The sequence below is a fragment of the Harpia harpyja genome, chromosome W (genome assembly GCF_026419915.1).
Source record: "Harpia harpyja isolate bHarHar1 chromosome W, bHarHar1 primary haplotype, whole genome shotgun sequence".
Taxonomy (NCBI): domain Eukaryota; kingdom Metazoa; phylum Chordata; class Aves; order Accipitriformes; family Accipitridae; genus Harpia; species Harpia harpyja.
In genome coordinates this window covers 2,544,957-2,571,765 of record NC_068968.1, presented here as the reverse complement: position 1 = coordinate 2,571,765, position 26,809 = coordinate 2,544,957, and the positions used below count along the sequence as shown (strand labels likewise).

At 36.9% G+C, this 26,809-nt stretch overlaps 1 protein-coding gene across 1 annotated transcript in view; it reads left to right on the top strand.

The window, feature by feature from the left end:
- The first annotated feature begins 5,619 nt into the window (after window positions 1–5,619).
- The window catches only part of LOC128136280 (excitatory amino acid transporter 1-like), a 107,635-nt gene continuing 86,445 nt past the window's right edge, over window positions 5,620–26,809 (top strand). Inside the window, exons 1-3 of the mRNA XM_052775545.1 lie at window positions 5,620–5,799; window positions 7,387–7,661; window positions 24,760–24,897. Of these exons, the coding sequence (XP_052631505.1) occupies window positions 7,481–7,661; window positions 24,760–24,897 (319 nt within the window). The 5' untranslated portion in view covers window positions 5,620–5,799; window positions 7,387–7,480. The remainder of the gene's footprint in view (window positions 5,800–7,386; window positions 7,662–24,759; window positions 24,898–26,809) is intronic.

Here is a 26,809-nt window from a genome sequence, read left to right as displayed (position 1 = left end):
AATTATTTTTACAAAAGATTTTTATGTGTCTTGATTGCAGTAATTATGATGCTGTAGTAGTAAATGTGTATTTAAAAAGTCATGTTAGCTTACTGCTCCAAATAAATGAGTTTCCTTAACTGAACTTCATACAAATGAGTGGTTTTCTTTGTATTTATCTTATTTGCTATTCTAACAACACACTAGGATGTATTAAACAGCTGATAAACCATTGTTTCATTATAAAAATAACTATGGACAAAGATGTCAAATGAAAAGCAATGTTTTATATGAAATGTGTTTCACGCAGATAATATCAGATTCTAATTTAGAAATGAGCATTTCTCTTTAGTCTTGTTTCTCACCTATCTGCCCTTGATTTGTTTAAGGAGATCATGTCAAGAAAATAAAGCGATGAAAAAGGAATCTGAGACCATGTCCGTTGTACAGGCTAGCACATGTACTAGCGATAAGCCTGTACCCTGTGTAAAGAACATCCAGTATAAAGAGCATCACAGGATCCAAGAAATGGGCTTCTTCAACAACCAGTCTGGTAGGGAATAAAGACAGAAAACAGTTCAGCCAGTGGGACACCCACCAACGGTGCTATTATCCCAAAATAGGACCAATGTGGGATCATTGTTTTGTTGCTACCGTGACCAGCAGGGATCGGAGGTAGTAGAGTACCTGTGACAGTGTATACTTCCAGCCAGAGCTTCCCCAGGGGACTTTCAGTAGCTCAGTCAATTCACAAGCTACTGAAGTTTACAGCTGATCAGAGAAAAAGTTTAAAAAAAAAAAGAAATCAGGAAGAGGAAACAGAGAAGGACCTGAGAGAAAGGGGGTAGCAAGTTTCTGGCTCCAATGTCATGCTCTTTTGTAACTAGCCACAATGCCGTATTAACTTTTCAAATGAACCTGTCTGTCCCTCTCAGCCCATTTAAGTGGTTGCCACTAGCTGTGGGAAAGCCAGTGAAGCCATACTATATAGCAGTTTGGATCTGAAACTCTATCAGCTATCAATGCGATGCCATTAGATTTCTTACAATGACACAATCCCATCCTATCTCCCATCCTTCCTAGACAACCTTGCCTATTCTTTGGTGAGAGTTGCTCCATTGTACATACAGACATTCACATTCTTGATAAGACATTCAGGGGAAAAGTTCATGAGCCACATCCTCTGCTGGTATAACTTCATTTCCCTTCCCCCTTCTCCCAAGAGTGGGTGGGTGATCTGACTCCCTGTGTTGAAAGGAAACAAGGTTGTCTATTCAGCTGCAGTCAGACATACAGTATGTGTTAAAGCCCAGACAGCCTATGATGCTGAATGGAGATACTAGAAGTTCGTGTTTCTCTGCTGGGAATTTTCACAGAGCAGAAAGGAATGCCGCATTTTTGTTGTACAACTTCCAACTTCCAACTGACAGAGCTCCAAAGCATAAAATCAGTTATTCTCATGGCACAAGGCCTCAGAATGTAGGAATAAAAATAACCAAGAAGATTTGTTAGCTGGCTTGAGTGAGCAATGTTAAGACTGTAATGGGACAATAAATAGAAATGTAGAAACAGATCACTGAAAAACTGTCCTGCTGATTAGATTGGTCATTACTACTAATCATTCTGCTTAATCTCAGGCAAAACACTTTGCTTTTGAAATGTTCTTTTGATGGAATAGTAGAATTTTATAATAATAATAATAATAATAAATTAATCTTTACCATCAACAGAACATTTCACAACATAATTTTTATTGATAATTGAGTTTGACCAATGATTTGCAATGTATTGAAGATAAACTTGAGTTCAGAGTAATCAGTAGAGGAAATTTTCTACTAAAAGTGACCAACAGCAACATGCTTTGATTCATATCATGGAGTGGTCTTAGAAGGTGCGAACTGGATTCTTTTAGGAGAAAACAAAACCAGATCATACAGTCCAAGCACTAACAGCTGTTTGGGCCACAAAACAAGGTTAGAACTAATTCAAAGTAACCCTCCTGCAGTGTATACAGTGCAAATGTCAGGTCCTCAATAGCAACTATGGATCTACAGATCTTTTCCTGCAGGTCTTCATATTTGCTAACAGAACATAGCCTATGCCTTTTTTGATGTGTGCAGAGCACACACAAGTATATAAATAACAGCACACTATCTCTTCCCGCTGTCTTCAATAAAGCAATGTGTTAACTTTCATTGCATCAGGTGTTAATAAAAAATAAAGTATATTTTTCACATTTGGCTGGCCAAAACTGAGGTATTTGTCAAATCCCACTGTGATAAACAGATTTGAAAAGAAACAAACACCAAACCACAATTTCTCATGTTAGCATGCTCAAAAAAGCAAGAGCCAATCAAGTATCTCAGGAAAAAAAAATGCCATGGTCCTGTGGAAATATTCAGGGGCCTAAGGCTGTGCCTTAGCTCTGCCAACTATTTTCTAACTTGTATGGATTAAATTTGACCCCTTAGAGACTCAGTTTCTTCATTGGTACAACAGAGTATAATGGTAATTAACAGTTCTAAGCTAGATTGAAGCTTGCGAGGGAGTCACATATATTCTTATTTTGTCCAACTTAACTGAAGACTGGGGACATACAGACATACCATTTACTATGAATAAACATATTCTTTCACAAGAATTTAATTCCAATTTCACTATTGTGGTTTCAACAATACTTCACTGAGCTTCTACCTAAAACTCCAAAATTTCAAAGATTCAGCCAGTATTAATTTATGGTGCTGATTTATTAATGTGAACACCAGGTTATTTTGAATGTTAAAAAACTTATTTCAGCTGGGATCCGTGCACTCTCATACTAGATTTATTACCATCTGGGACATGAAACAGTTGTACAATTTGTTGCTTCATTTCCACTTCTTGCATTTGCTATAACTGACTTCTCTGGGTTTTTGTTTGATAGCTCTAGTCAGCTGAAAATAACAATACTTTATGTTTGAACAGCAGCTTCCACTCTAATACCCTTACTTATTTTACAAAGGCACTCAGATACTTTGCCGACATGCAAAGTACATTTACTGGCTGATTTCATTAGCCACAACCAAACAGGGCTTGAGTTTACCATGACACATGATTTCAGCTGGCTGAATCCACACTGCTTGGGAGGACAAGGTTCAAGTTAAAGCTAGTCCTTACCCTATATTTGCATTTCCCTGCTTTGCAAGCCACCTGGTGCATTGTCAAAGGAGGGCTGAAACTGAAACCCAAAGCACAAATTAAGAGTGCTGAGCTAATGTGACAAGACAGACAGGCTCATCAAGGCCTTAGGTCATTCCTTGTCTATTTTTACTGAAAAAACCCTGAAGCATGTAGAAATTATTTTGTCAATGTAAAATTGGTGGTAACACCAATGACTGCTGCTCTGTGTTACACTACAAAGTATACCAATGCCTTCTTATATTCTTAGTGTTGGCTGATCCAATCTAAAATCTACAGCGCTTCTAGTAACTTTTATGTTTTAAGTTGCTCTTCCTAGAAACTAATAATACTACTGAAAATTACAGACTTAACCAGTAACATTTTAAATTTCTCCTGGTCCTAGTCTTAAATATTGTATACTAAATCTGTTAAATCTATTGTATATGTAAAAGGAAATTCCAGTAGGTGCATTGTAATTTTATGTATTGCAGGGTGACACTGTACTATGAACTGTGACTTATTTATTGTTATCCAGGGATATCTAAACCACATGTTTATTGTTATATAAATGATAGCACTCTTTATATAGTTTAGTTTCCTTATTTCACTATCAAAGCTAAGAAAATCAATAAAATAAATGGATGTCAGGAAAGGAAGGAGAGAGGAAAAAAGCCGGAAAGAAAATTTTTAATAAGAACATGTTGCCAAAAAGCACTTAATATTCTGTTTTTCTAAGCACTGTGTAAGAATGTCTGTTGCTCACTGAGAGCTAATAATGAAAGTATCACTGCTGAAGTTAAGCTAAGCTGTACAACTGCTTATTGTCTATTTTCATTTTGTCTCACTGAATAGCTAAGTGTCTCACAGGATTATCCTCGTTTCTCATAGACTCCATTATTAATGAAAGCATTAAATGATGACATAATTTTGGATCACCTCATTGGGGCCTGACCTCTGTCCCATTAAGGTAACTGGAACATTGCTATTCATATGAACAGACAGCAGAATGAAGTCCTTATCTGGGAGGTTTCACAGAAAGCATGCCATACTCCAAAAAGAAACATCAAACAAGCAGATCACTAAAGGCTAAAGGTCAGTTAAGAGGTCAATTCCCATCTCCAGGCAAAATGGTGAAGGTATTTAAAAACTGCACCATGAAAAATAAAAATGAGATAGACATTGCAACACAAGTGGTCAGCAATTTTTCTTGCTTTTTTAAGTAAATGAATAATAAATAAGTTAATTCAGATGTTTACTTTCGTTCTTGAGTTAGATACCTAAGATCAAGATTCTGTGGTTCTCAATCCAAATGCAAACCTACATTAATCACAAGCAAGTTTGCATTATACTGTAAGATTATTTTTCTCTACGTTATACATAATTATTTGAAACACATATAAATTAGAAAACACTTTAGCAAAACCATTACTGTGACTGCATGGAAGTAACACTGCTCTTAATTTTATTTCGTACCTAACTATTTTTTGTGTGTCTAGTACATAAAATTATTTTTGTATGCTTAAAATGGCTTTGCAGGAAAAAAACATTAAAAGCCACATCATCTATAAACAAACTTCTTAATTATATGTTTAGCATACATTTATAAAATTCCATTTACAATATTTGTTCATCTTATAAGAAAATACACTTTAAAATCTCATGAAAGATGCACTGAAATATAATTATCGAATATTTTAATCTGACTTTACCAAAATTTAAAACAAAAATGTTCCTCTAAAAAGTGAAAGAAGGTCTTTGGGAATTCCCCTGAATCTCTCTGCAAATATATTTTCAATAGTGCAAACTTTTAAATACTAAAAAAACTGAAGGCCACATTTCTCAAAAGTGGATGTTTTATGCTTTTCCCTTCATCATTCATTCCATGCCATTGAAACAGGCTGAATGGGGCTTAGTACCAGTGAGTTTAAATTGCTAAACAAGAGGCAAGTCTCATCATGTGTTTTGAATATCTACAAGAAACACACGAAGAATTATAGCTGATTATGTTTTTCTCTATTCTTGATAATGTTCCAGTTGCTTTTGAAAGATATGTCTGGTTCCCCACCCTGGGAAGAGTAGTTAATGAATAACTGTCTTTAAGAATTGGAAAATAAGTGATAGACTCACACCATGTCTCTTTTTAGAACAAACTAGCATGCTCACATATTTTACCATTTATTTTAAAAAGCACAGTAATAGTGTTATATAATTATTTTTAGGCTTTTCAGATTTCCAGTCTCGAATACCTAATGAAGCAGCTTTCCAGTCTCCCCTGTTCTCTGTGTGTGTGCCATCCTTCAATTCTTCCTGGGTTCTGATTTTGCATTTCTAATGAAGCTGAACTGACAAAGCGTGAAAGTGGTCTAAAAGGAAAAACAAAGAAAGTGACCTTGCTTCCATTGTGCCAAGACTAATCAATATTCCAGAAGCTCAGCTTTCCCCTCTCTTATGATGTGGGGTTTTTTTTCAGAGTTCAGCTAACAGTCTCCTCCCCTTTCCTTAACTTACAGTGATAGTAAATTGCTGTATTCCAGAGCATATGCAGATTGTTAGTTTTCTCTGTCTCCTGCTCGCTCAACTTTGCGGCTCTGTTATATTTGCTGGGAAACCCCTACCTTAACTGCCACCACCGTGTTCTTAGAGTACTGAAGATCTGAAAAGGTGAGCCAATCATTTCACTTGGTGGTGTTTTGAGTATGGAGTCTTAATTTTTCACTCTCTTCCTTTCTATGTTACTTAATGTAATGATCTTTTTGGCTCTACCCATGTTCTTTCTTGATCTTAATGTAAGTTATAAAGGATAGATTAGCTGCATTAATCATCTTAGAAAGAAAAAGCACTGTGAATGAATCTGTTTTTTTACAAAATACTGAAAATTAATTGTTCTGAAAAAAATCCTTCTTGCACACAGTAGTCATGTCCAAGCTAGAATACTTACTAATTTAAATATCTAGCTCAGTCTAAGAATGTTTTCAGTCTGTAAAGAAGCAAAGCACATATCATTCTGTTAAAATTCAGAGAGAATATTGCACTAAAGTGCCAATCTTTAAACATATAGTAAAAGCAGTGATCAAATCCCATCAAAATAAATTTGTTACAACATGGTATCTCCTCTAAAACATGCTGTTTGAAAACCTTGTGTATTTATATTTTAAATGCTTCCTAAAAAAAGGTATTTAGGCACTAGATTTATTAAAAGTAAGATGTTAGAGTTGGACTGTGTATAAACGGAGAGTGATTTCAGTGGAAGCAACTAACTGTTTATGAATTTCTAATTTCTTCATAAAAACATGCTAGTGTATTAAATAATGCTTCAGAAAACAGGATTCTCAGTCTGGAAAACACCTTTGTACAGATTCCATTATGAAATAAATTCATACCAAGCAGCCACAGAAAAATTCATTTAAAAATGAAAAATAATATCCTAATGAAGGATTTTTAATATTAAAACATTTTAAGGTTGATTCAGTGTGTGATTTCTTAAAATCAGATTATATCCCCATAATTGCTGTCAGACCAAGCTAAGCATTATTTTGCAATGTGAACTTGTATTACAGTCTGAAGCGACAAGCTAAGTGGGATATAACTTCTGATGTTTTGTAGATATGCTCTGAATAATTTATAGACTTCAAAGATGAATGTTATCAACATAAAATTGTCAAAGAGAAATCTTCTCAATAGTGGTTGAGGGATAAATAAACTATTCCTGCTGCGTTTTGCCATGTGAAAAGGAGGAATTCAGCCAATACATTCAGCCATTTAAAAACATCTGAAGTGCAGAACGTTTTAAACTTTCCAGTTCAAGCAAAAATTTCTCTCCAATGGTTAATGTGAAGGCGACTAGAATTTTTTTCAGATAACATGGACCTACTAAACAGATGAAAAGCAAGCCTGACATAGTTTTAAATATTATAGCACCTTATGCTTCTATGAATTGTACCAATTTTACATTAGTATATCTCTAGCAACTGCAAAAAAAATTACTCCTGGGTTTTACAGCATGACAGCAAATTCAGATTAATTTCTGAAGACACAGGACATATATCTGATCAGTCCATATAATCCTTCTTTCAAAGAGTTCTTCTAATGGTCATTGAGACTATTTATCAAAAACTGCAATCAACAACTTAGATACTACAAATAATATAAATTTTACTGAAACATGAAGAATATTTGCTTCCATGTAAACATATAGCTAATGATTCCTGTAAAATCTTATTGCAATATTTGATATTTCTTGTCATACAGGTTTCTCCAGTACCTCCCATGGAAAAGGATCTTCCACTTTTCTGAAGGGATATTGACAGAAGTTAATTGTAAGAGAAAACTTTCTGCGAGATAGATGACTAAAGGTAACAGAGAAGATCCAAAAACTGGAAGTAGGATGGAACGCTTTCAACAAGGAGTCCGGAAACGTACATTTTCGGCAAAAAAAAAAGTGCAGAGCATAACAAAGGATGATGTTAAAAGTTATTTATTGAGGAATGCCTTTGTGCTCTTCACCGTTATTGCTGTGATTCTTGGTGAGTAATTTGTTCAATAGTAATATTCTGTTCTCCAATGCATTTGACAATGACGATTTGCCAGGAGGATTTGCATTACAAATGAGATCCCAAATTCTTCTGCACTGATAAGAATGTTCTGGCTTGGAGAGTTTTGGCTTTGACAGCTGCATGTTGAAGTTTTGGGAAGAGCCATTTTAATTATTCTAGTATTCCTAAGGAAAATTCTGGTGAAAGAAATCAGCTGTTTTATGAATTCTTCTCTTAAAGAATCAGGTACAATAACTGAATTGACTGTTCTCAATTAAATCTCTTTCTACCAAAACCAGCTGCAGCAAAATGCTCAGGATATAACTTTTATTTGCCTAATCTACCCAAAATTAACACCTTGCAATGACAAACAGAAGTCCTCAGTGAATGAAATTAAAGGGTGGCATTTCTAAGCAAAAGTATATATTAGAGCCTCAGTCTTTTCAGTTTTCCCTTGATAAATGCAAAACAATCAAACCTAAGTACAAGCTTATGTTCTCTCAGTTGCTCACAATCTTACACATGCATCTTTCAGATGCAATTGGGGCAACAATGGAAATGCTACTTGTTCAAAGGACTGCAAGATAGCACCTGATTAAATGCCTTTTTAGAGTGTATGGAGAGGAATCCAGAACATCAAACAGCATTTAGATTTGGAATGCACCAAAATGTTAATTTAAAATATAGCTACACATTTTGAATTTACATTAGAAAGAGAATCTTATGAGAAAAACATACAATTTTTAAAAAATATTTCCTTTATATAATTATGTGATCAGTTTTGGTAATTTTCCTTTAACTACAGATTAATGTTCTAAATGACACCAGATGTTTCATGAAATACCATTCCTTATAGTGTGAGAAAGAACATTATGGTTTTACTGTACTATTTTCATTTTTATTTTCTAATTAGTTTAAAATATAAAACTGTGAATCTGCTAATCAAAACCGAAATGTTAGCACTTAAAGATAGGACTATATATCCTACACCTACATCCTTGATGATGCTGTTCTGCATAAATCTGCTTACTATGTTTCTACAACTTTTTTAGGAATTAAAATTTTAGGGTTTTACCATTATTGTTTCTTGATACCACATCTGCAGGGTTATTTTAAATTAATTTTAGGTTTGGTGGTCTTTTTCTGGGAGACAATTATATTAATTTTCATATGGGTAAAATAAAGTACTTTGTTGCTATAACAGAAATGTCATTCTCTCGTATTTATCAATGGTATTTGATCACAAGTGCTTTTAATTACTAAATAAGAATTCGTTCGATGCAAAAAAACCATTAATATCGGGGTAAAAAAATTAGGCATTTTATCTACAATGATCAGGAAAGGCAGAACAAACTAAGCAGGTTTTGAAACACTGTCCAACTTCAAAGGAATGCAATTCTTAGATTGTCACCTGTCTATACTGCACAAGACCAAAGCACTCTTGCAATTTTTTCACTGTCATCTAGCTCATGTGAATCCCATAAATTTGGCAATGTGAGAACAGAAATGTAGGCTGGAAAAGTGTTTTTTACTGTTATTGCATGTTCCAATTAGCTTTAGATGACTAGCAGCAAACATCTGACCACAGCTCCACTACCACCTACAGCAATGGCAGAGTGCCAGTAAGGCTGGAACACAAGTTGGAGAACTGATGAAAATGTACAGCCTAGGATGAGCTGGCTGCTCAAATTCTGCTCATGAACCTATAGCCATATCTGGTATAATATCTAGAAAAAAGTCTTTTCATTACTATGATGGAATATTCAAAATTTTCTCACATTTGTTATTTGTGGTGCAATTTTATGGTGTATATATATGATTAGAACAACAAGTTCACACAGAAAAAAGGTAAAACTTGTTTTTTTGACAGTTTTTTTCTGTTGTGGAAATAGGGAAGAAGTAGAGAAGAGTTGGCTAAAGAGTTTGGAAAACACTCAGTGGTTGAACTGCATCTGTCTAGTTTGGCAAGGGCTAAATTGTTATCATCTCAGTTATTCGGTGATCTGTGGAAAATCAGATGGTGGGCTTGATCCCTTTCCTAGCAGACAGTAATCAACTGTCGTGGTTTAACCCCAGCCAGCAACTAAGCACCATGCAGCCGCTCACTCACTCCCCCCCTCACCCAGTGGGATGGGGGAAAAAATCGGGAAAAGAAGTAAAACTCGTGGGTTGAGATAAGAACGGTTTAATAGAACAGAAAAGAAGAAACTAATAATGATAATGATAACACTAATAAAATGACAACAGTAATAATAAAAGGATTGGAATATACAAATTATGCACACTGCAATTGCTCACCACCTGCCAACCAACGCCCAATTAGTCCCCGAGCGGCGATCCCCCCACCCCCACTTCCCCCAGTTTATATACTAGACGTGATGTCACATGGTATGGAATACCCCGTTGGCCAGTTGGAGTCAGCTGCCCTGGCTGTGTCCCCTCCCAACTTTTTGTGCCCCTCCAGCCTTCTTGCTGGCTGGGCATGAGAAGCTGAAAAATCCTTGACTTTAGACTAAACATTACTTAGCAACAACTGAAAACATCAGTGTTATCAACATTCTTCTCATACCTAGCTCAAAAACATAGCACTGTACCAGCTACTAGGAAGACAATTAACTCTATCCCAGCTGAAACCAGGACATCAACATTGCAAAATTAACCCACCAATTAGTACCACTGGTTGTCTCATCAGAGATGCTTGGATGTGAATGTAGGTGGAAACCAAACTATACTCAGGTCAGGGTTGAATCATTTACAAGAAATGGTGCTTAATGCTCTCCGTAATCTAAACAGACAGATGACATCAGTTTTTAGGGCTGTTGGTCCAGGAATTTTCATAAAGACTAAACTCAGGAAAAGCAAAATTTTAGCTTTAAAGAGCGCAACATTTCTTCAGAAACATTTATTTCAGGCCTCTTTTGTCAAGGGACTGACATGAAAAAGCCTATTTAATAGAGAATTTCCAACTTCATTGCTGAGCAGAATTGATGCTGGTAGAGGTTTAAGTGGATAGGATCATACATCTTAGCCAAGTTTCAGGACTGTAGTTTATAACAGGCACTTGAGTTAGATGAGTTTGTGTGTGTGGAAACATGCACTTTGTTATGAAGTAGGTAGCTGCAACATGCATTTGTTTGTTTTGCATATTGATATTTTGCAGGCAGAGCAGACATTTTCTGGCATTCACATGCTAAGGAGAAATATAGCTGTTTACCCTAACTTCTGCTGTTACTCTGATTCTGAACTGAATTCTAAACTGAATTCGCTAGCTGCTGCAATATAAATACAATTAATCTTTAAAAACCTAATTATAAAGATGCCAGAAGTTATAACTCATGTTGAGAATTGCTTATGCACTATTCTCTGTTTCCCAAAAACCTCAAGAAAGGTCCTTCTGACTTCACATTTTGCATAGTTAGGGTCTGTCTACACATCATCCTTATCATTGTTGTTGCTACTTTTAGTGAAATTTAAACTGCTTTCAAGCCCTTTGAGAAACTTTAAGAAAAGCATGGTCAGTGAGTGAGTTATGATGAAGTGTTTCAGATTCTGCTGGCACACCTAGAAATATTAAATTAGTTTTTTGCAGTGAATCTTGGCAAGAGCCAATAGATAACAATTATGTGAGGTGAATTTGGGAAGCTGACCATTGGTGAATTCAGAGTGTCACAATGACCAGGAGCAATTTAAGGTAGGCTAGGGATCCCGGTGGCTCATGGAAAATCTGCAGGAAGTCTTACAAACTTTGAAGTGATAGTCAAATTACTGGCAAAATCTCAGGCACTGCCCTCTTTCCCACACTACTTAGCTTCATCATCCTGTCCTCAAAATGCCTTCCTTTCAGATACCCTTCCTTCAGCAGACTGTCTTCATTCTCTGCTACCTACCTCCCATTTTCCAAAAATGCCACAGGAGTCCAGACTACTCTGGCAGGATTCCTAAATGCCAAAGAATCTCCTGTGGATTCTGAACTTGTATGGAAGGAAAGCTCGAGACACACAGAGCTGCTGAGCAGAGATCCTGAGAAGCTGTTCACAGAGAAATACTGTTTTAATTGATGGGCTCAGTGAAGTAGAGAGAGGTTGTGGAGCAAGTACTATAAAAAGCAATTTCTGCATAGTTAAAAAGCCATCATAGCTCCAAATTGTTAGCTAAAATCCTCTTTACACTGATGAAGTTATATGCCACAGTTGTCCACTGGGACATTCAAGGGGGACAGAGATGGATCCAGTTCTGGTTTCTGGCTACCTGTCCACTGACGGGAGTGCAGGACTGGCTGTGTCATGGAACCCAGTCCTCTGTAATTGCAGGCAATCTCACAATAGATGTAAAATGTAGATAGGCCCATACAACTTCTGTTCTACAACAGCAGCATGCACCATAGGATCCCAAAACTTTCCAACATCCTTATAAAAAAAACCTAGTTAAAAGTACAGGAAGAAGACGGGAGAGATGAAGTCATTACCAATGTCCCTATGTCCCTGAAAAAGCAGAGAGTTAAATAAAGCCTGCAGGTGCTCCTTGCTCCTTCATAATACAGAAGACAAAAAAAAAAAACCCAAAACCAAAACCCAAAACCACCAAAAAAACCCAACTCCACAACCTAAAATATCTGAACAGTGAAAAGCTGTGCAGAGTAGCAGATTCTCCTATCTCAACACATTGCTTGTCTGAACAATAAGTTAAAATTACTCCAAAGAGGTACAAGTCTGTAATACACAGGTAGACAGAACCCTGGATAACGCCCACAAAAAAGACAGTCTCTTGTCTATTGAAGCGACATCTTTTCTGCTACTGGCAGATCCTCTGTATCCACTGAAGACGGAGGCTGACATACCCAGAGAAGGGTATTTGACCCCATTACACACTGACAATGAACACGGTGACAGTGCCTAAGGCACCCTTGGTAAAATTTGCATGAGAACAAAGTAATGATTCATCACTATAGGAGAAACAGCTGTGGGAGGTGAGAAAATATGGTAAAACATAAAGAGAGAAATGTGATACTGGACAAAAGGTTAAGATATATACAAGAAAATCAAGACAGTTTAGGGACAGCTAGGGAGAAATTAATTCTATTTATGCTGAACTCAGAGGCTGCCTCTGTCCCAATGCTCTCCTAAAGAACCTGCCCAGCACAACTGCTCTTTCTCATCAAGTGACAAAACCTTCCTAAGTAATATCTTGAAAACATTGCTAAGCAAAACCTTAATTCTATTTGAAGTTAAGAAATATTTATATTTTTGGGGAAAAAATTTAAACAGACACCGTAAGGTCCAGAGTAAATTCAAAGGAGATGATCCTTTTCCAAAAGGAAAAAAAGTATAGAAATACAAAGAACTTTAATTCTGCTATTAAGTAGCCAGTAATAAAAGTCAGATTGTGAAATATAAACAGTAAGCTAGTTTAGCAGTTACTTTCAAAATAAAATTATGTTAATTTATTATTGCAATCTTAATTTCTTATTGTACACTCTGGTGTTACTGAAATGAAACAGCAGTGGTTGTTGAACTGCCATATGTGGCATAGAATAACAACAATACAGTTGGCTACTTTGTGAATCACAATTGTGCATTCTGGAGACAGTAGCTGTGCATATATACACAGTAAAGGTACAAAATGTGCTAAATAAAACCTTACTATCTTCTTCTTTGCTCTAAATTGTCAAATCAGTGGTCTTGCAAAGTAGTGCTGAAAAGTAATGTTTCTGAGCAGTCATAAAACAATTCAGAGAAATATACATTCACTGCACTCTTCATACAGCTTGTGAAAATGTTACCTGATCAGAAAGTAACTCCTGAAACACACAAAGTATGTTTAGAGAGGAGACACTGCTTTATTCTGTGCAGGGTGCAAGGTGGAAGATTTCCACAAATGGAGCACCCCTACTGAGGTTTTCAGTCCATACTTATACACTACAGTTAAAACACCACGCCTATCTAATACATATGGTCCGCCTAACTGTTGCATATTCATTATGTTGAGCAAGCATGACGTGGTGTTCTCTTGAGCAATCATCCCAGTGTCTTCTACGCCTGTGCGGGGTCTCTGGTGGTCTTTGGTGGTCGTTTGGGGAAGAATACCCCTACTCCTGTTGTCCTTTTATGGTCATGCGTCATCGGAGGACACCAGGGTCTTTGTTTCTTAATGCCGAAGGAGGATGTATGTCCTTAATTAGCAAGTCTGTGACTCTTTAAGCATCTTTAAGCTTTACCTTGAGTACACATAATCTAAACAGTCCTTGAATAGCAAGCATACCACACTTCTCATGTTTTAGGGTTTTTTTTCTTTAAACTATCACCACCTTCTTATTTGTTAATCAGTCTTTTGAAGGCTTGAGGCAACAAAAATGTAGGCACTGGTGAGCTTCTCAAAACTCTCTCTAGAAATTCAATTTAAATTTATTTATGTAATACCACTTCTTACAAAGCAGATTTCAAGGCTATCCTGGGTGGAATGCAGTACAGTAATGGCATGAGGTATTTAGGATGTTTACATGGTTCCTAAGAGTTTTTACAAGAAATTTCTCTGAATGCTAGTAGAATATGGCAATCATGCAATCAAAAGATATGTTACAACAGAAACAGTGGTCATCTTAAAGCCTGTCAAGGTACAATTTGTGTTTGTATGAGCATCTCAGGGGACTAAAAAGACATTTCAGTAGCAAATGAACAAGTATTAGGGCTTGCCAGTTCTTTCCACTTTTCAGTAGGCGTGCACTGTAGTCATTATGGTAACTGCAAAGCAGTACAAAATCATAAGCAAGGTGCCATTGACTTGTATGCTTAGTAAATGTTTAACATTGTTAGATTCTTCCTAGTACCTTAGCTATTGTAAAGCTAAAATGAGTTGTCATCTGCACTGGAATGCCTTCAAGTTGGGCAAAATGAAGGTGTAGCTGAAGACAGCATGTTCAGTTGTTGATGAATTCCTGAAACTTTCATTCATCTGGCTTAAATTTCTCACATAATTTCTTGAAAAAAACAGGCATCTAAAAGTTTCCAGAGATTTTATGATATCAAAGAAAAAAGTAGCTTTATAAAATATTTATCTCTTTAGGTGAATCAAGATAAAGTGCATTTGAAAAACTATAGAAAGAAATCCAATATTAAAGAGAGGTAAATAAAGAAATTAGATCTTCTGGATTTTAATAACACTGCTAAAAAAGATATAAATGCAGGCATTCTGATACTTTGTACTGTAGCATTGACTTTTAAATCAGGATAAACAGCAGCTGAGAGATATTGATTGACTTTTTTATTTTTTCATGCCTTGTTAAAAAAAATCACATTCTGGAACCAGTAACTGTGTAAAATAATCCATGCAGTCACATTAGTTGTGTATATCCTCTGTCCATCCTCCCAATTCCTTTCATTTACTGCGCATTCCATTCAGATTTTGTATTTCATTCAGTTTCAGATTAGAAATCAGCATCTTTGAGATTTAGCATATTTTGTCATATATTTGTTTCTCAGCATAATACAGCCCAGTTAAACCTGGAGTTTTGGAGCAATAAGGCAATGCAAGTGATAAAAAAATAGTAAGGAGCTAAGAGATTTCTTCCTCATACACTAATTTCTTTAAATGTGTTCTTCAGAGAATATGCTATTGTTGCCAAAATCCGGAATAAAACTCCTTAACAGCAATGAGAAGTTAAGAAGCAGGCACTCCTTTATTGCAGCGCTGGGCACACGGGGGATCGCTCCACCTATCGTGTGCACCTGTCTTGTCTAACAATACAGTTAAATACACACCTGTTATACATATTCACTAGATTTCCAAGCAAAATGTTAATTCCTTTTCAATGATTGGTCTTTTAATCATACCACCTTATTAATATTCTTATGTTAAAACAATCATTGGTCAATTTCACTTAACTCTACTGATTGGAATCCTTGATACTCAAATCAAGATGGGAAGGGTAAGGGGGTTTCCAAGCAGCAAACTGGTGTCCATGACGGTTTCCTTAGTTTTTGAAACAAAACATAGAAAGACCAGTATCTTCCTGGTGAGGTTTCTATGGTTTGCTTATTTCAAACTTAACAATACTAAGGTTCCTATGGTCACACATAACACAGTTCCTAAAGTTTCTATGACTACATTTCAAACTTAACACTGCTATACATTATGCTTCACAATTTTCTACTTCTTAATCAAACCAAACTCTTATATATAATTGGATTTTAATTTCTTTAACACTATGATGTCTACAATGTATATTAGAAAACAACTAGGCTCCTGACCAAGTTGTTTTAAATTAGATCACTGACACAACAAGAAATAGGGAGTATGGAATAGGGAAGACACTATGGAAAATAGGGAAAGAACAAATGGAAATTATTCCAGAGAAATTTTAGTAAGACCTGGATTATTCCATTTATTATGTCAAGCCAACAGACTTGAAATTGTACTGACACTCTACTTTTAATCAATAGGATGAAACCACAGAGTGTATAACTTTTTAAAAGCCATACAAAAGTTTATTTATATTATTATTTATTTATATTATTTATTTATAGATTTTATAAGGCATTTTTGAACAAAAGAGGAAAATAATAGGTCCAGTGAACTGTACAACAGTGAAGAGGAAAACAGTTAAAAGCAGGAAAAGAGGCAAAGAAAACCAGAAGGATAACAGGAGAATCAGGATAACAAGGTGTTACTGTTACCCATATTCTGTAGTTGTCCTCCCATGTCCTTTCTCTTAGCAGTAGTTATATTCACCTTTTAAATCTTGTTCAGTTCTGTAAATTGAAGAAATGCGTTGTTCCTGCTTGAAATTTGACGTCTACATACTTTCTATTGGCATGGATAGACGATCATAAATGGAAATCAGCTTGACAGTTATAAAGTGTGTGCTTGGTTTTCACCATTTACTGCAACTTGGCATAACTGAAAATTCATTTATTCAGAAAAAGTCTATAAAAGATGAGGGTTAAGTGTTAAGCATTATTTACACAGAAACATAAGCTGCTCCCTCAAAATGGCTCCAGTAAATGCTCCGTTTTTACCATCCACTAGGACTAAATTAAAAAAAGACTAAAATTGCCTTTGTATTAATATTGGGAGTACTAACCAAAGGCAGTTGAGAAATAAGACTACCACATACATTTTGATGTCTTTTAAAATAATTTTGACTTGGGAATACATACATTAAACAAACATGGATGTACAGTCTAGTCCTTCAAAGCCTAAAATGTAAGCAAAGGAAGCTGCATATGGAATCCAAATCTCAGAGCTGGGTGTCTTTTTAGTGCATGGGCAAGAGCTGGGAGACTCAAAAGGGTAACCCCACAAGTCCACAAACTAAGCATGTAACTGCCTAAAACTTGCCAGGATTACATTCCTACTCCCACTCCTTTCTGACTGAGTCAGGACCATGCCAGATACTTTCACCCAGTGAATATCCAGAAGCACAAGAGCCCTCACCTTGGGAATGGTGTCAGCAGTGCTTGAGGAATTGGCTCACTCTTTTCCTTTCAAAAGGCAAGTTACAGGAGGATGCAATTCCACCATTCCATGAGTTGTCTCAGGCAGAAGGAAATGCAAGATTTCTAAAGGAAAATACATATGCCAAGAGAGCAAAAGATGGCATGATGTTTTACCTAATGGCTAAAACACTCATCTATAACAGGGAGCCCCAGGTTGTGAAGTAATCCTTGGAGCAAGAACAAGAACACAGGGCATCCAAAATCCAGGTGATTCTCTGCATGGATGTGTCAAACGTGCTCCGTTTCTAGATCCCCAGGACTTAGCATGGAAGTAGGCAAATAGATGTTTAGGTCATGGCAATTCTGAGAAAAACACAAGCAGGATGGTGAGAAGTGAGGGGTCTTCCAAAACAAATGGAGAAGTGCCCATTAACTTTATAGATTTTCCACAACTAAGCTTTTTTATATAGAGGTACTTTGAAGGTCACAATTTGGATTCAGGTACTTACTATGTAATTAAGTATTGTTTCAGGTGCCAGTTTCCATTTACCAATTTAGTGACTTTTAAGATAGGGAAATTCTGCCATTCTGAATAATGCCTAACAGTGAGAAGAGGGTTATCATAACCTATATGGAAGCTACATCTAAATTAATCCTCTATGCTACATTTTCAGAATCACAGACCACCCACTGTATCCTTCAAATGACTTAACTCACAAAAAGTTAGGCAATGAAAAGGCTTACATCAGACCTCTTTTTAATCAACTGAAATAAAACACTTTTTGAAATTCATGTGTTGAAAGAGATTGTTGACCAGTAAACTAAATAGATGGAAGGATCCATCAATTTAGTCATATTGAGGTTTTGAGGGATGAAGTGGCTCAACTAAAAAAATCAAACAGCTAGTGACTGAAAGCATCCTAGCTATCTTTTTTAAAAGATGGTAACATGATTCCATGAATTTTAGTCATGAACCTGAATTCCTTATCAAAAGAATTCACTGAATGATAAATCAAACATAAATAAAGGATTCCAGTAATACTTACAACTGATATGGCAACAGTCTTGTATTCTACAACGGGAAATCCTTCCTCTCAGTCTGTCCAGGTTGCTTGTACGTGTCATCACAGAGGGATCTGGACAGGCTGGATCGATGGGCCGAGGCCAATTGTATGAGATTCAGCAAGGCCAAGTGCCAGGTCCTGCACTTGGGTCACAACAACCCAATGCAACACTACAGGCTTGGGGAAGAGTCGTTGGAAAGCTGCCCAGCGGAAAAGGACCTGGGGGTGTTGGTCAACAGCCGGCAGTGTGCCCAGGTGGCTAAGGCAGCCAATAGCATCCTGGCCTGTATCAGAAATAGTGTGCCCAGTAGGACTAGGGAAGTGATTGTGCCCCTGTACTTGGCACTGGTGAGGCCGCGCCTTGAGTACTGTGTTCAGTCTTGGGCCCCTCACTACAAGAAAGACATTGAGGTGCTTGAGTGTGTCCAAAGAAGGGCAATGAAGCTGGTGAGGGGTCTAGAGAACAAGTCTTATGAGGAGTGGCTGAGGGAACTGGGGTTGTTTAGCCTGGAGAAAAGGAGGCTCAGGGGAGACCTTATCGCTCTCTACAACTACCTGAAAGGAGGTTGTAGTGAGGTGGGTGTCAGACTCTTTTCCCAAGTAACAAGTGATAGGACGAGAGGAATCAGAATCATAGAATCATAGAATGGTTTTGGTTGGAAGGGACCTTAAAGATCATCTAGTTCCAACCCCCCTACCATGGGCAGGGACACCTTCCACTAGACCAGGTTGCTCAAAGCCCCATCCAACCTGGCCTTGAACACTTCCAGGGAGGGGGCATCCACAACCTCTCTGGGCAACCTCTTCCAGTGCCTCACCACCCTCACAGTGAAGAACTTCTTCCTTACATCTAATCTAAATCTACCCTTTTTCAGTTTAAAGCCATTACCCCTTGTCCTAGCACTACATGCCCTTGTAAAAAGTCCCTCTCCAGCTTTCTTGTAGGCCCCCTTTAGGTACTGGAAGGCTGCTATAAGGTCTCCCTGGAGCCTTCTCTTCTCCAGGCTGAACAATCCCAACTCTCCCAGCCTGTCTTCATAGGAGAGGTGTTCCAGCCCTCTGATCATCTTCATGGCCCTCCTCTGGACTTGCTCCAACAGGTCCATGTCCTTCTTATGATATTGGGGGCCCCAGAGCTGAACACAGTACTCCAGGTGGGGTCTCACGAGAGCAGAGTAGAGGGGGAGAATCACCTCCCTCGACCTTCTGGTCATGCTTCTTTTGATGCAGCCCAGGATACAGTTGGCTTTCTGGGCTGCAAACGCACATTGTCAGGTCATGTTAAGCTTCTCGTCAACCAACACCCCCAAGTCCTTCTCCTCAGGGGTGTTCTCAACCCATTCTCTGCCCAGCCTGTATTTGTGCTTGGGATTGCCCTGACGCATGTGCAGGAAACGGCCTCAAGTTGCGGCAGGGGAGGTTTAGATTGGATATTAGGAAAAATTTCTTCACTGAAAGGGTTATCAAGCATTGCAACAGGCTGCCGAGGGAAGTGGTTGAGTCACCATCCCTGGAGGTATTTAAAAGACATGTAGATGTGGCACTTAGGGACATGGTTTAGTGGTGGACTTGGTAGTGTTAGGTTTACAGTTGGACTCGATGATCTTAAAGGTCTTTTCCAACCTAAATGATTCTATGATTCTATAAGAAAAAATGAGGGTGGTGAAACACTGACCCCATCCCTGGAAAAATTCAAGGTCAGGCTGGATGGGGCCCTGAGCAACCTGATCTAGCTGAGGATGTCCCTGCTCATTGCAGGGGGGGTTGGACTAGATGACCTTTAAATGTCCCTTCCAACCCGAACTATTCTATTATTCTATGATTCTATTAATTTTTATCTTGCTGCTTCAGACCTTGATTTTAATACTCAGTTCATTGCACTGATGTTAATCCATTTAAGAAATTTGATATAGAAGGTTATATGTTTCTTAGCAATTCCAGATGTACCCATAGTTTTTAAAGCCTGATATGAAGACTTTATTGTTTCCTTTCTGGTACTGCAGCATCTAGAAGTGAAAACCCTAGGCCAATTCATCAATGTCTTCCTGTTTTAGGAATAAGCAATCCCAAATCATGTCTTCCATTTTTGCCATTTCCATCCCATTCCTGTCACTGTCAGAATTATTTTCGCCTTTTGCTCCTTTCAAGTTTTAAATCCTCTCTTCACTGTATTCATATAAATTGAGTTTTATTTTGAATATCTACATTGGTATAACAATGCAATATAATAATTTAGTTCAAGGATTGTTCTGATTGTCATCAGGATTATCTGCAAAATCACATTTTCCATAAATTTGACTGTATCACTGACAAGTAGACCTCAAAAATCTTTTTATAAGTCTAGCCTGATTTGCTTCTTCATTATGAACTGTATAAATTATTCAGCAATATGGTTCTGTTATATGACTATACACATGTACAGAATTCATCTCCTTAACTTAAACAAGTGTTGCCGAAATCCGGAATAAAACTCCTTAACAACAATGAGAAGTTAAGAAGCAGGCACTCCTTTATTGCAGCGCTGGGCACACGGGGGATCGCTCCACCTATCGCGTGCATCTGTCTGGTTTAACTATGCAGGTTAAATGCACACCTGTTATACATATTCACTAGATTTCCGAGAAATGTTATACATAATCATTAGTTTTCCGGGAAACTATTAACATATGTAAATGTCCTTTACGCAAGCGCAGTGAAGGTCTCTGGTGGTCTTCAGAAGCCCTCTGGTGGTCTTCCATAGTCTTCCTCACTTGTCCGCTTCTTGACCTCTCTTAGGTGATTCTGCGCAGTACGATTCTCACCATCATCTATATTAGTTTACATAAAAATGCATACTATGTCTATTCTTAAATTTAACCTTTCTAATAATTGGTCCTTCAGTCACACCATCTTATTAATATTCTTATGTTAAAACAATCATTGGTTAATCTCACTTAACTCTACTGATTGGAGTCCTCGATAATTAGATCGAGATGGGAAGGGTAAGGGGTTTCCAAGCAGCAAACTGGTGTCCATAACGGTTTCCCTAGTTTCCTAAAACAAAACACTACAAACCAACAAATCTTTGTCAAAGTTTCTGTGGTTAACTGATTTTAGACAATACTTGAATTCTTATAGTCACACATACTACATTTTCTAAAGTTCCTAAGTTCCTATGACTACGTTTCAAACTTAACACTCCCATACCTATGCTTCACAATTTTCTACTTCTTAATCAAACCAAACTCTTTTATATAATTAGATTTTAATTTCTTTATCAAAATATTTTCAACACAAGCACTACTGATTTTTGTTCAGAAAAAGCCTAACAGATTCTGTTGAGAAATCTACTCTTTCCTGCCATGCAGAAATGGTACACCATTTATCATTTGAGAAGTCAGGTTCTGATAATGTAGATTACTTGTTCTTTTCTGTTACAAAGGGTAGACAGAAACCTGCACAACAGGTTGTGGGAGAACATTTCACACAAGGCTTTGTTTCATTACAATTTCAGAAATAATCAGAAACTTGAAACTTTTACTGAGAAAGGCCAGCTCCAGTATTTTATCTTCTCAGTCTTGATTGTGAACTCTTACCACACACAGAGATGTGGATGGTTGTTGAAATACTGCACACCTTCCAAAGATTTAGTACCTCCTACCAGGTCTTACTTCCTGATTTTAGTTTGATACCTTGTCATTGTGTCTATCTTTTAAATCATCATTGTATGCTGTTATCTCACTATTTAAAACCTGTGAATGTTGGCTCTGAGAAGCGAATTCAAAGAAATCAAAGCTATCTTGCCAGGTTTGACTTTTCTGTTTCAAGTTCATCATTTTTGTTAATAAAACCTTGATAGACAGGATGTAATATCCAGTATCCAGGTATTTAAACTCAGAATGGAAAATAAAGTCTCATCTCCCTATATTCTAAAATGAAGAGAGACTGGTAAAATCATGCTGTTCTGCTTTCATTATCACAGACTACAAAGAGGAAATAATTTGCTTAAATTCCTTGTGCTGCTAAGATCACTATGAATGCAATTAATTTTCAGAAAGATTTGTGAAGCAACTACTACTATATCTATTTTACAAGTAGGGAAACTGAGTCAGAGAAAGGTTCTTATGGCTTAGGCATGACTGCATATAAATTAATAGCAGTGCTAAGATTAAGGCTGAAGAATTAGTAACTATCAAGCATCGACCCAGTTCACCAGAATACACTACCAGGGCACATTTTTTCCACATTGCAGAAATTCTTTTTGTAAACTGCAGTGCTGGGCAACCCTGTAATTATGCGCAGAGCACATTAGAACAGAAAAAAGGAATAATTTTTGGCTCAACAGATTTACATGGAGCTTCAGAAACTTACTCTCACTACCAATAATATTCATTCAAACAGCCATCTACTCAGGCCCTGATTCTCTCTTAGGCCACTTTGTACTGCTTGGACAGTAGTGGACCAGATAATCAAGCCCTTATAGCATAGCATAAGGACTAGTTCTTATAGCAGCCTCAGAAACCCTTACTAACATCAGTGAGGCTTTGTACTAGTGCAGAGATTAATCCATGTGGAACTAATTGCAGGACTGTGGCCTAAGTAAGAAACCGGTCTAGCTCTACTTGCTTGTTATCCATTTGTCAAAATGTAGTGCTCGTTAAGTGCAGAAACAAAGGGTCCAGATGGATTCTTTATATCTGAGAAAATAATCAGTAACACTGCAGTGGAATTTAAAACCTTATTGAAAAGAAGGGAACTCTAAGGCAGGTCTTTTAATCAAGAACAATTCAGAGGCCCTTCCTCCATGCTGTTTATGATCTACTTTTACCTAAAAAAAATCATTTATGCAAAATGCACTTTGACTACCTGAGTCCATAGAAAATGAATGAGACTAAAACAAATGCCTTCTAGTCCCACCACTCTCTTCCATTGTGTGAAATCCATGCTTTGTTCCAATTGTGCTCTAATCACTTTTCTCCCATCCTGTAATATTGAGAATTTCTGTCCTACACAAGACACTTCTGGACTCCTCTAACTTAACCAACCTGCTGAAGTCCCTAACAGCATGATCAGACAGACAGGGGTCACCAAGATCAAACTTATAGATGTTTCCTTACATCAGCAGATAGCAATAAGCTAGTGTAGGAGGCATAACAGCATATTTTAGCTAGTAAAATTTGGCATGAAGATATTATCTGCTCTATGGATGTACCAGTCTAAAATCTGATTTGAAAAAAGAAAAAACACAAAGTGATTAAGAATTGGAACTAGCAATTTTCACAAGTGTTCAATATTATGGCACTTTCAGGACATACCTAAGTTTTAACAAGCTCTAGAAGTGAGCTTGAGTGTGCTGCTGCCTAACATCAATGACGATGCAGTTTCATGAAAAGTTTTAAGAAACGTAAGTCTACCTATCTGCCAAAAAGAGCAGTCCTACTCTTCTCTAAGGCACATTTCTAACTATTCCCTTTTGAAGGTACCAAAACTTGTGGAGTCATGCAAACAAATTACCTCAGGGAATTGACCTGGCCAAAAAAATAACCCAGTAAAATAAGTTATTTTTGCAGTAGGATCAATTCTCTGATCCAACTTTCTATACAGCCACAATTAGCACAAATGCCAGTACTAGGCAGTGGGCAAGAACATGTAGTCAAGAGTGGGAAAGAGGGATAGTTGAGTTTCACCATCTGTATGGTTAAGGAGCATTCCAGATACAGCCATGTGTTGCCTGGCTGGATATAGAAGACCTACATCAGATAGGTACCAAACCATTTAGCACTCAGTAAATTGTAACTAATTGTGTCAATTAACCAAATAATTAACCAAATAAGCAAATAAAGCAGTTGGTGCCAAGTACAGGACAAAATCTGAGGAGTTCTAGCTGTAAAGTTTGGGTTGCCACACATAGCAGCTCATCTATAGTTTCCATTTGTAAATTTATCTCAAGCACCATTTATCTGTTCCCAGCAAGACAGATGGATTCAGGCACTCCCTTACCCCACTCCCTCAGGTATTGAAACCCACCACTTAATCATCCAGTAAAACCTTCCAACGTGGATTAGCTGCTGCTTTGCAAGTGCCTGTGTTTCTGAAGGTAGGCATCTCCTGATACTGTTTTGCTGTGTAAAGACCTAACCACAAGGGGATTCTCAAGTAAATCTCTCTGGGTTCTCTCATCTAATCTGAAGCACATCTACAGGATCAGGCCCCCACAGAGAAAACAGGCATGGACAAGACTTCTGAAGGTTGGTGGCTAGTATGTATATGCAGTGCATATATGATTACACTCAAAATCCCAGAAGTCAAAGCACTCAGCTGCAGTAGCAGGGACTGTTTCCTTTTCATTAATGCTCAAAATGTACCTTTTACAATAATACAGATTTTTAAAAATAGCAACAGAAATAACCTTCTGAATCTGTTACAGTAAAAAGTAATTTACTGGCTTCAGTAGGACTACTCGCATAGGTAGTTGATATTTGAGTGCAGTCTGGGGCATAGTAAAAACTGCATGTTACAATCAGATACGTCAAGTAAGTACTATATAGATATTCATGTTCAGATGTTACTACTACTTTAGAAGAGTAAGTCATGATATCTTTTCCCTCTCTTCAGGTATAATCCTTGGATTTTCTCTCCGATCATATAAGATGAGCTATCGGGAAGTCAAGTACTTTTCATTTCCAGGAGAACTACTCATGAGAATGCTGCAAATGCTGGTCCTGCCACTAATTGTATCCAGTTTAGTCACAGGTAAAAAAAGAAACAGTTTCTTTGTTCTGAAGTTTTCTTTTAAATAATTTGATAAAGATGCACACGCCAAATCATTAAAAAAATGAACATTTCATGTGCTAGAACAGAAGTGTTATAACCTGCAGAAAGAGATACCGCTGCTACTGCTGTTTTAGAGACAATATAACAAAAGGTTTGATTTAATATACACAGAAACTAAAAGATGCTTTTCCCAATTTCTGTATTCAAACAATACCCTTCTTTTTGATGTTTTTTTTTTTCTTTTAAATTCTTTGGAGCACTTTATCCTTTTTAATGCCCTTTTTTTGTAACAATCATTTACATTATTATATAAAGGTTTTTGGCAGAGAAATGTTATCTATGAGATTTGTCGTCTTATCATACAAGTGCCTCACAATGTTAAGTGGATTATTCTTAGAGTTTCCCTTTGAAGTAGAGACATTTATTTTCAAGGTAGATAACAAAATTTTAAACTTCCTTAGTCAGGCAGGGAACAAGCACAGAAAACTCAATGCAATTCACAAATGACAGATTTAATTCTTTTTAAAAAATCCTTAAATATAACAGGACTTTTTTCATGGGATTACAAGAAATTTCCCAGTTTATTGCTAAAAACTCTGTAAAAATGGTTTTCTACACTGAACAATACCTCATTTAGTGCACAAATGGTTTTAAAAAAAAGATGCTCGTATATTTGCTACATAACTCATACTCATGTAAATATACAGGTATTATTCAATATCTAAATAACAAACTATATCCTTTACAGGTATACTACTGTGCAATTTATAGATACTACTGTTTTTTGGGGGGGGGGTGTTACACATTATAGGATAATTCATTGGATAAAAGTCTTATGCTTCTCAAGTCAGTCTTAAGATCACTCTTGGCATCCATGACCCAAATTTCTTATTTCACGTATTTTGTTTGGCAAAGCTGTAATCATACGATTCCTCCAGGGTCTTGCATGCTGGTAATATTACTTCTTCCAACTGTAAATTATCTGAATAAATATTTTTGCTGTTTGCAGGCATGACAGTGTCTCCCAGATACGATGTTCTGGGTTTCCATTTGTACTTATGTAAGTGTGCTCAATATAACTGGTTATGACAATATCAGAACATATGGTCTCTGAGGTGTTAAAAATAGGCTAGGCATGATTACATTCCTTTGCAAATTTTTTTAATATCAAAGAAATTAGAACAATAACAATGAAGTAATAATTATAGAAGCTATGAGCTGTTATGTGACAGATAAATTGAGAAAGTGAAGAGTTTTGCTATACAGGTAAACAGTTCTGACAGTTATTCACAGACTCTTGGGAAAATAAACTATAAAAGGCGAAGTCAATCCAGTCACATTTCTCTATGGTCTGTTTTAGTACTTTCATGAAAGAAACAATGCAGAATCGCATTCAATTTACTCTAATTTGCCTTATGACTTACGATTATTGCACGTGGCTCAAGCAGGTATGCAGTTTCCTCCATGAGATTCTATCTTCTGATGTGTACGTTACCAGGCATGTACTAAATCTGCTTGGGAGAAAATTGAGGTTATTTGCATACCTTTGATCTTTTACTTTTTATAGGAAAATATGATTATATGAATATCTGTATTCTTAATCTTTTTGTGGTTTAGACACAAATCCAACCGCATACTCTATGCTGGTCTTTATTCTCTACAGTCTTTCAAATGGAAGAACTCTTAAGTCAGCAATCCCAATCAGTATGTCTTACAAAGTCAAAGGCAAAATTAAGGCACAGTATATGGGAGGCAGCATAAATAACCAAAGAAATAGATGAAATTCCCATTTGGATTATTTTATGACCAAATCTAGCCTGAATTCTTATACAAACACAAGGCTGACAATTTTGCTCCATTTCTGTTTTGAATTTGCTGCAGTTATAGGAGT